The sequence below is a fragment of the Anguilla anguilla genome, chromosome 5 (genome assembly GCF_013347855.1).
Source record: "Anguilla anguilla isolate fAngAng1 chromosome 5, fAngAng1.pri, whole genome shotgun sequence".
Classification (NCBI taxonomy): domain Eukaryota; kingdom Metazoa; phylum Chordata; class Actinopteri; order Anguilliformes; family Anguillidae; genus Anguilla; species Anguilla anguilla.
Genome location: NC_049205.1, coordinates 16,864,040 through 16,874,589, shown reverse-complemented (window position 1 = coordinate 16,874,589; position 10,550 = coordinate 16,864,040). Strand labels below are relative to the sequence as shown.

General features: G+C 45.1%; 1 protein-coding gene across 1 annotated transcript in view; it reads right to left on the bottom strand.

Moving 5' to 3' along the window:
• Positions 1-1,393: 1,393 nt before the first annotated feature.
• ranbp10 (RAN binding protein 10) overlaps positions 1,394-10,550 on the bottom strand; it is a 35,960-nt gene continuing 26,803 nt past the window's right edge. Inside the window, exons 10-15 of the mRNA XM_035418428.1 lie at positions 9,721-9,910; positions 7,936-8,075; positions 7,396-7,541; positions 6,851-6,962; positions 6,257-6,401; positions 1,394-5,196 (exon numbers count right to left, since the gene is read on the bottom strand). Coding sequence (XP_035274319.1) covers positions 6,271-6,401; positions 6,851-6,962; positions 7,396-7,541; positions 7,936-8,075; positions 9,721-9,910 — 719 coding nt within the window. The 3' untranslated portion in view covers positions 1,394-5,196; positions 6,257-6,270. The remainder of the gene's footprint in view (positions 5,197-6,256; positions 6,402-6,850; positions 6,963-7,395; positions 7,542-7,935; positions 8,076-9,720; positions 9,911-10,550) is intronic.

Here is a 10,550-nt window from a genome sequence, read left to right as displayed (position 1 = left end):
TAAACCGGGCCCTGGAGGCAGGAGTCAGCAAGCCTAGCCACTCGAATGAATTGGCAACAAGCGGCCATACCAAAACAAGCCCACCTGGCGATAAACAAACAACCTCACAAGTAGATAGGCCTACAATAGGCCTAAAATGTATCACAAGAAGCTTTTTCACCCCATATGAAATCAAATGGAAATCTTTTTTCATTGTCAAATCAAGCTTGGTATTCTAATGTGTTGGACATAACTCTTTGATGTATTGGTTAAAATATTAAAGGCAATTCAACTGACAAAATAAACATTGTTGGAAGTGCTTTCCGGGCCTGTCACTGTCAAAAAGTGAAGCAAAGTCATCACTGCTCCTCTTCTCTGTCAGTCATTTTATGGGCGGGTCTGTATAGAAGCTGCCGTCCAGTTCATATGCTCCCTCATTACTGCTGGACCCTATGATTCGCAAACTCGGTCTGGGGGGGCCCCCCTGTGTATACTGGTTTTCATTCCTACCACAATTACAATCCCAGAATTATAATTTAATAATCCCAGAATTCTTATTTAGATGCTTTTCATGTTTATAGAGATTATTTAGGCTGCCATCTGAAGCCTGCCATGAAGAATAAAATCCCTATGTTCATATTATGCCACAGAGCAATTATGTTTGGGAAAAAAAACCGAGCATACACAGGGGGGCCCCAGGACCAAGTTTAGGAGCCACTGCCATAGCCTATGTCACACCCTGCCCGGTCTCCTCCAGTCATATAGGTACGGTCAGGAGGTCAGGCTACCGGGCGTCCATAAAGAAGCACCCCCCATAGTCTTCTCAATGTGATGACCCCCTACTCTGCTGCCCTTGCTGCTCCTTGTGTTATTGTTCACAAGAGCCTGAAGGGCGGAGCAGAGGGTTGTTGGTGCAATTGGCAGCACCTGTGTGCAGGGGTACCAGAGAGATTAAGATGGCCTGTCTCCAGTTTGAGGGGGAGCTCTCCCCCCACATTTTGGCTTCCGTTTAGGTGTTGGCTGTGTTTTTGGTTTTACACGCTGCAACATTGCTTCAGCTTTCACACATCCACTCACCTACACTACTGAATGCTGACTTTTGCGCCCCACATTTGTCCTGTTTTTGTGTAATTAGGTTAGTTAGAATAAATGTGAACTTGCTTTTAAATGCGTCAGTGTGCGTCTCCCTTTTTGTCATGGCCCTTCAGCCAGGTCGTGACATCAATCCTGTTTGCAATTCACACATTCTTCCATGACTCAAGATTAGCCTCCTGAAGTGGGTAGAGTGCATTTCTCACTGGCAGACATGCAGCTCTGATCCAAGTGAAAACACACAGGACGTGGCCTTGTGGGGAGATGACACTCAGGACTTCACAAAAGAAATGAAGACTGAAATAACGACACAAGTCAAAAATAATTTGCACATGGATGTGTATTTTAATAAAAATAATTCTGTCAAAATACAACAGAATACAATATTTCTTTACCATATTTCCAGTACATAGTTTTTTTTTTTTTCATAATTATGTTTTTCTTTTTTTATTTTGTTTTAAAGGTTTTCAAAGGTTCATGCTAAGTAGAGAGGGTAACTTATTTCACAAATACTAAAATCAAACTCAAATAAAATTCAAATCATAATAAAATTAATTGTGCACAACTTGTATATATATTTAACGAATCTAATTCAGTTTCCCCTGTTATTTTGGGGTGTATTTGAAGCGCACTCGACTTCAAACAAAACAATAATCTTAAAAGATATTGAAACCTGGACAATTTGGAAGTATGGCTGCTTGGGAAGGGGAGGGGGAGGTTTCCAGGTGTTAGAACCTCATCTGTTTTACAAAACACAAACTCCTCCTCCATGGTTTGGCTCTCATTTATCAGACAGTTATTTATCAGGCAACTATTTCCTTCAAATTCCATCTTTTGAAAATGTCAAATAACATTGTCATGTGGCTTAACTATGCATTGAGTATGCATTAGAACACCCGGCTTGCCAATTGAAATTGATTTTATGAGCAGTCTTAAAAATAAAATCTAAAAAAGGCCCTGTTACACAAGAAACCATGAGGTGTCTTGAAGCAGGAGCTGTTATTTGAGATCTGTCTGAAGACCCAGTAGCAAAGAAGACGACTGTTCCAAGAACGGTAAGAAACTTTTTACTGAAATGCCTGTTTGCATGGTTTTTTAAAAACAACATTATCATAGTCATCATCAAATATACGTCTCTGCTCTCTATACTGCATGATTTAAATTGACAGAAACACAAAAAATAGCAGACAGGCTGGGTATATGGTATTATTACTAATTAATGGCTGGTGTCACATTTACGTATCTGTGCTACAGTGTTAAGAATTATATACTGCAGTAATCCTATGGCATAACAGTAGCCCCATAGGAGATTTTCTACTCAAGTTAAATCACATAATTAGTCATTCAATACCTATTAGAAAGCCAGCTGATTGGTTTCTATACTCTTCCCAGTGGAAAGGAGTTGCTGAGCATTAATCTGCTCAGCAGTTCCATAAAATGAGAAATGAACACCTGGGCCAAGAGGTTGCAGAATACGCTTAGACTACCTCTGGACTTCACTTCCCATCAAGCCCTTCTTCAGAAAAAAAGGTTCTGAGTGACACTCTGCAAACTGAACACCAAACAGGAGGAAGCAGCAGAAAATGTACCCTTTCCCCCTCTACCCTACCGTGGCCTACTGTGTTAGGGGTCAGCAGCAGAAATTAACTGACCTCAACACCTGTGGAGGGGATGGGGGCAAACAATCTCATGAAGGCTGGCAGCATTTCAAATGGGGAAAAAAAAACAACAGAATACTGCTGAACTACATTCAAAACACACTACAGCACCCCCTGCTGGCTGGAGAAAACTAATAATCTGCGACAAAAGACCCACATACTGGAGTAGTTGCAGTAAGCTTGATAGTAGCAGGGAACATGTGTGGGGGGGGGGGGGGGGATGCAAGAAAATCATTAATTTAAGAAAAATGACCAAAACCAATGAAATCCATAGCCACGTATTCTAGCAGTGGCTGGGTCAGAGCTAATGAATTAGCGCAGCTGCTTCCAAGCTTAAGAGAGGCAGGAGCAGTAACAGGGGGGAGTGGCCTAAACCTGGAGGTCCCCCCCCCTTTGCTGCTGGAGTCAAATCAAGGCTGGAAGTGGCCCTGACTCACAGAGCTCAGCCTCACTGAAGTATGGGGCGTAACACGGCTGGTGAAGGAGAGAGGGAGAGATTTTCCATCGCGGATTTGGAACATGGAACTCCGGTCCATTAGGACTGCCCTGCTCACGTACCTTTCCACTGTTGCTTTCAATGGCTACATCAGACCTAGGAATTCTATGACTTAGGATGGAACAGCGCAGCATCCAAAATGCACATTGTCATGGTATTCTCCACTTGGGAAAATAAGATCATCTATTTCAGAGCATTATAAAAAAAAGAATTCTTATTTTATATGACTATTACTGCTTGTCCTCTCTAAGCAGACTCAAGAAGTGTAATTAGAGAAATAAGATGTTAAAAATAGTCATCGTCATCGTCACAGTATGAGTAAGCAGTGATATTTGGCATGTTAATTTTCCTGGTCCTTAACCATTTGGGGGTTATTTCACAACTGAGGAAAAACAAAGAAGAAATTAAAAGCAAGAACTACCGCACGACAGAGCTAGAACCACAACAGGACCACGTGTGATTGACTACGTTTCCCAGCATGCAGTGCAAGCACCCTGTGACCAGAGCCTCCACTCAAACAGTAAATGGAGGACACAACTCAGATACAAAGCCCTTCTTCACAAAGAAAGAGAGCGAGCATGAGGAAGGAGCGGGAGGGTTACTCCTAGGTATTTATATTCCTGTTGTTTGTTACCTAATGAAATGTTAACTTACTCATTGTTAGTAGTTTGTCAATTATAACAGATTCCCAAGCTCTAGATTGCTGGTCTACTAATATATATATATTCATCTCCTAGGCAACAGGCCCATCATTGATATACCCACATATTTAGCTGAATGATGGGAATCATTTTACTGGTTTCTGTGGATGGATATTCCAGTAAGTTCCCACTTGTTAAGCCAAAAGGTTGGGGAAATAGATTTCTATTGTATTTATTTTTCAACATTCATTCATTAAAAAACAATAAGAAAAATCTCTCTATTTGTATTTCTTAGTTAATTTGCTCCCCCACACTGACTGGCACTAAAAGGCCCTTTGATGGGCCTGAAGAGTTATAAAGCTGTAGACGGTGCCAGGGATGAACAGCAAGGTGACAGGAGCCAGGTGCCCGACTGCCAATCATGTCCAAAATGCATTTTTTCGTTGTTTTTCTTTCATTTAAAAAAAAAATGGTATTTTTTACTTTAGGTTTTGAGGTACTCCCCCCTTATCTCAAAAACAGAACGCGCGAAACTGTTCCACGACGGTAGCGGAGCGCTGGCTCTCTCTGACGCTCGCCCCTGCGGAACGCTGGCGACACGTCGAGGCGGCGGTGGCGGCGGCGGGCGAGCTGGCAGCCATGCATATTCACTGAAGCGCTTTTCGGCCTTTTTTGTTTTTTTTAGCCTTTAATCGATAAACATCAGCGGCGAGGACAGCCTGCCTGAAAAAACAACACCACATCTTTTCAGACTCTCTCCAAACAAAAAAAAAAAAAAAAAAAGATTTTAAAGAAAAAGAAAAAAAAAAGAAAAATAAACAGAATTAAAATCATAGGAGCCTGGGCAGACTCCAGAGCCAGAGGACTGCTGGTAGAACTAAATGAATTTCCGGAACATTCCACTCTGAAATGCCATATGCATTGCGTTTACCTGAGATCTGAGTGAGAGAAACCAAAATATCTTGCTTTGTTGCAATGATGTATACACCCTATTAGCTGTAGCTTTAATATGGCATACACACGTTTTAAAATATTATTTGGGGAATTTCATTCCACCCTTAAAAACAAAAGGAACTAGATTTTTTTCCCAAGATGAGCACAAGAAAATAAAAACTAAAAATAAAGACTAAACAGAATAATAATTATCTTTAAATAGTGTCACACAATCTGTATTTGATAATACTAAATTAAAAAAAGAAGCCTTTCTCGTCACGTCCCCGTCCAAATGTTTCCCCCAACTGCAAACGGCACACCAATCAAAACTCATGCGCTCCTCTGACACCATGGCCACAAACTGGAAAGTCCTCTTCTTAGCTGTCCTGTACATTGCCTGCAAGAAATAAGAAAGAATGTTTGGAATCTGCCTGGGAACTCTACCACAGCGCTTTTCTAGTGACATGCCCCTGTATGGACTATAATGGCCCAATAAGCCATAAGTGTTGTGGGGGAGAAAAAGCACACACACACACACACACACACACACACACACACACACACACACACACACACAGACAAGGAATACAGATAAGACTATATCAAATAAGAATGTCTATCAGCAAGTTTCAAGAAAATATTCACAATACTAAGTGAGTACTGACCGACCTCCACTCCGCATGCACACATACAGGCACGCACCAACACACAAACACACGAACACGCACATGCACACATGTAGACAAGTAGGAATACAAATAAGTCTATATCAAATGAGATCAAGAGTTTTTTTTTAATTCTACAAATTTCAAAATTATTAACAATAACAGGTGTTTACTGAGCAACCCGTAAGGCCACCTTTGACTGACAGCAGGACTTGCTTTAAGAACATGCTACGCCCTCTACAACCAGCAGATGGCAGACTGGGACACCCACACCAAGGGGGACTGGTAAAGTATTTGCCTCGAAACCCGGATGGTCAGATCTGCAGACACCTCAAAGACACCTTACCATCTGGAAACAGCGCTTACTGCATCAGCGACAGGCACACCAGGGACCTGCCAGCTGAGAGTCTGATTAAACTCACACAGGGCGGTTTGAGGAAGTGAGACATATCTGGCACACACATTCTCTATCTATGTGACTATCCAGCCACATTGTGTCCCGTTATTTACGTCTGAATCACTTTACACCCATCTTCACAGGGTTAATATAATTGGCTAGAGAATAGTGGGTGTGGCCTGAAAAGGGGGCGGGTTTATCACAGTGAAGCTCAATGCTTTAACCTGGTTTACCGAGGAGCGGTATAAACCAGGCTCTCTGGCCAGGAAAGCGTTAGCGTTAAGGCTCAAGCTAAACGGTGGGTGCTGGAAGGTAAAGGCCGGACCCAGCAGCGTGTCCTGCTGCGAGTGGACACGCGTAACGCGCGCGTGGCGCCGCCCGATTGGCGGGCTCACCTTGGCGGCGGCGGCTAGTGCAAAAAGTTGTCGATTCTGGCGAAGGAGCAGGAGCCGGAGCGCACCCGGGCCATCAGCTGCACGCACTCGGTGGCCTGGCCCAGGGCCAGCATGAGGGGGGGCTGCTTCGGCAGGTTCTGCGACTCTGGGGGGGCGAGGGGGGTGAGGAGGGGGGTGGGGAGGCAGACAGAGAGAGCGATGGACTCAGCAAAAGGAGACTAATGGAGGTGGATTTGATTAAGGTCTTTAAATTCGTGAAAAGGATTAAGAAAGTGAACTACTCTGTCAGCAGGACAAGGAGTCGCAGGTGGAAAATACTTGAAGTCATTCCGGCACTTATGTCGGAAATGATTTTTCTTCTTCTAACAGGGTGCGTGTGTGTGTCTGTGTGAGGCAGAGTGGTTAAGTCTAGGCTTAGACACAGTGCTAGGTGCTCTCTGGCCTGTCAGTATATGATGAGCATAAATGAGCGAAATGTTCTGTTCTCTTCTTTTATTCTTAAGCGCTTATGAAAGGGAAAGCTTGTATTTGTGTATGCTGTACAGATGTGTGTTTGTGTGTGTGTGTGTGTGTGTGTGCGTGTGTGCGTCTTACCCAGTATGGCACTGTTGAGTGCGGAGCAGATGGACTCTCTCTGCATGGGGTCAAGCTGCTGTCCAACTGGGCAGTTCCAGGGGTCTGCATACGCTAAAAGACTGAATGCATCCTGAGAGAGGGAGGGAGGGAGGGAGGGAGAGAGAGGGAGGGAGAGAGAGAGGGAGAGAGAGAGGGGGAGGGAGGTGAGGAAACAGGGAGAGGATGAAGACAGACAGCAAGAGAAAGATGAGGGAGAGAGAAGGAATGAGAACGAGAGGCGGTGGGAGAGTGCGAGTAGAAAAGGGAAGGACAGAGTGAAGTAGAACAAGGAGAGGAGGAGAGAGCAGACAGAAGGGGAGAGAAATGGAGAGTGCCATTTTCAAACAGGTGAGGGTTTCCTGGTTACCAGGGGTCAGTCACTGAGGACAGACTGAAAGCATCCCAGGCGGAGGGCAGCCCAGTGGAGAGGCTCTGGGATTGGGCCTGCTCTCCCAGCAGCCGGAGGGCACGCCCCCCTCTCTCTGAGCTCCGCCCCCCACCCTGCCCTGGCCCCACCCCCGTACCTGCAGCATCTTCTTGTGAGTGGCGTTCTTGCCGTACTCCCGGCACAGCTGCTCGTTGAGCGCCTGGAGTTCCCGGCCGAACTGTATCATCCTCTCAGTCGCCGCCTGGTTTCCACCACACAGCTGCCTGGGGGTGCAGCTGTCCTCTGGGGGGGGGGGGGGGGGGGGGGGGGGGGGGTCAGGGTTCATAAGGGTACAGAAATGAGGTTAATGTTCAAGCCACTGTGACTCACTCTAACCAACATAATGGCCAGACTGATTAGGTCATGTGACCCAGAACTCTCCTTTATGTTTGAAATGAACAGGGAAATGGGAGAAAGGAAGCGAGTGTGTGTGTGGGGGGAGAGAGAGAAAGGGAGCGAGTGTGTGTGGGGGGAGAGAGAGGAATGGAGCGAGTGTGTGTGTGTGGGGGGAGAGAGAGAAATGGAGAAAGGGAGCGAGTGTGTGTGTGGGGAGAGAGAGAGAAAGGGAGCGAGTGTGTGTGTGGGGAGAGAGAGAGAAATGGAGAAAGGGAGCGAGTGTGCATGTGCAAGGCTGTACCTGCCACCCCATTTCCCAGGCTGTTATCGTCTGTCTGCAGGATCTCCTCGTGCTTGTACGTGCCGTTCATGATCCTGGCGGGAGAGCTCTCTGCCACTCCGTTAGTGTAATGCTCGCCCTCGATCTCCATCTCACTGTCACTGCAGAGTGGACACAAGCACAAACGCACAGGTGCACGCACACACACACACACACACAGGTGCGCGCGCACACACACATGCAGGCAGAGAGACACACAAACATGCATGTACACACACAGGCTGGAAATGTTAAACACGGACAAATATTTCTAAAAAGGAAAAATGTACATAGTTTGGGACCTTTACTAAGAATTTTCTGCAATGCAATTTGACTGCTAGCAGTGAAGAGTTCTGTCAATGGGAATACCCTGTTGCAGCTAGAACAAGCAATGCTGTGGACTAATGGAAAGTGTAAATAACCTTTTCAGAGGCTAACTGTGTCTTTAACATTGATTTTAAGGTCCCTTTATGGTCTGCAAAGCACAGATGAGCTGAGCAGTGACATACATTTGTAATATACTACACAGTTACCCACCACAGCACAGTCTTAGGTCACCCAATTCAGGCCTGCTTAGTGTCCCACATGTCTATTGCAAGACACCTGGGGAAGCAGCTTTTAGATCCATGCCCTTAAACTATGGAACACCCTGCCATTAGATATTAGGGAGGTGCCAACAACAGAATTTCAATAGCAAGCTGAAAACTTACTTTTTGAGGTTGGAATTTGGGTGGTTATATTTTTGAATTTCATTGCTTTGCCATTTAAATTTTTTTTACCATTGTCTTTAATTTTCATGCTCAGCTTATTTTAGCACTAAATTACCTCTTGATTTTGAAAAACCTTGCTTTTAAATCCGTTTTTAATGCTTACTGTGTTTATTATTATTTATATTTTTACTACATATTTTTTATTATTTTGTGATTATTATAATATATTTCTTTTACTTTTCTATGTTTGTGTAAAACAGGCTTTTTGTATAAGGTACTACACAAACAATGACTACTGTTTATTACTATGAAGTGTGAAGACTATAACTGATTAATATGTGGTACATTATCCATATAAGTGTGTGTTATCCAGACATGGAAGGCTTTTATTAAGTAAGCAAGTATGCTTAATATGGTGATTCATTAAAATTAATAAAAAATTTGTATCACAGTTTCATGGTTTGAATAGAGAACAGCTAAATCCCTATTGCACAAGCATGGGCAGACACATAAACAGAAGGTCACAGGTAGACACTTGGAGGAAGACACCCACACCCCTGTTTTTAACTTGAATGGTGATGTAATGTTTATAGTTCTCCCATTGGCCTCGTACATGGCCTTCTCCCAGCCAATCAGCACTCTGGGCTGACTGCAGCGCTCTAAAGGGGATTTACCCGGCTGTAATCAGCCTTCATGAGTGCCTTCAATAAACACATCGCTTCATAAATAGCCAGATACTTCAAGGTACCAGACAGGCCACACGGGGGCACCAGAAACAACAACAACAAAAAGAACCGTTTTCCCTGACGCCTGCACCAGCGACAGCAGCGTTTCGGCATAGGGAGGGAGAAATGTGAGGAAATGGAAGATATTAGAGTCTCAGCTTTTTTCCTCTTTTGTCACTTCCTCTACATTCTTTCAGTGAATCATTCAACACATCACACCCTGCCCCTCCCAACCAGCTCACTCCCTCTCAACTGCATTCCCTCAATCTGACGACCCCCCGAACAGCCGACCCACCCCCAAAAAACCTCCCTCGCCTCCCTGCCAGGCCCACCTGGTTTCCTGGTTACTGGTTCCACTGTGGGGCTGGGACTTGGTGGAGTCGGTGGAGTTGGACTCGGAGTAGTTGACGGAGGAGGGGGAGGAAGAGGAGGAGGAAGAGGTGGAGCTGACGCCGGGGTATTTGTTGTGGCTCTTGCTCTTGCTAGGGGTGACCCCATTACTGCAGGTGGGGCTGTCTGCTCCTGTGGGAGGGGGTAGGGGTGTAATATCAGGGTAGGGTAAGACATCTCTATACCAGTATCACCATATACTGTATGATACAGTCAACTGCTGCTGTGTCCATTGATGCGAGTATTGCCAGGTGTGTGTGTGTGTGTGTTAGTCTCACCTATACCGTGTGTGTTACCTGTGCAATGCAGGTTGGTGTGTGTGTTACCTGTGCTGTACAGGTGGTGTGTGTTACCTGTGAAGAATGGTGTGTGTGTTATACTACATGACCAAAAGTATCAGGACACCGCTTGGTCTGGGGCAGGTTTCTCATGGTTTGGGCTAGGCCCCTTAAATCCAGTGAAGGCAAATCTTAATGTAATGACGTTCTAGAAGATTCTGTGCTTCCAACTTGTGGGAACAATGAGGGCCCTTCCCTGTTTCAGCATGACAGTGCCCCCGGGCACACAGCAAGGTCCACATAGAAATGTTTTTGTCGAGATCAGTGTGGGAGAACTTGACTGGCCTGCACAGAGCCCTGACATCACCCCATCTAACACCTTTGGGATCAACTGGAAAGCCAACTGCGAGCCAGGCCTAATCGCCCAATCGGTGTCCGAACTCACTAATGCTCCGGCTGAATGGAAACAAATCCCTGCAGCAATACTTCAACAT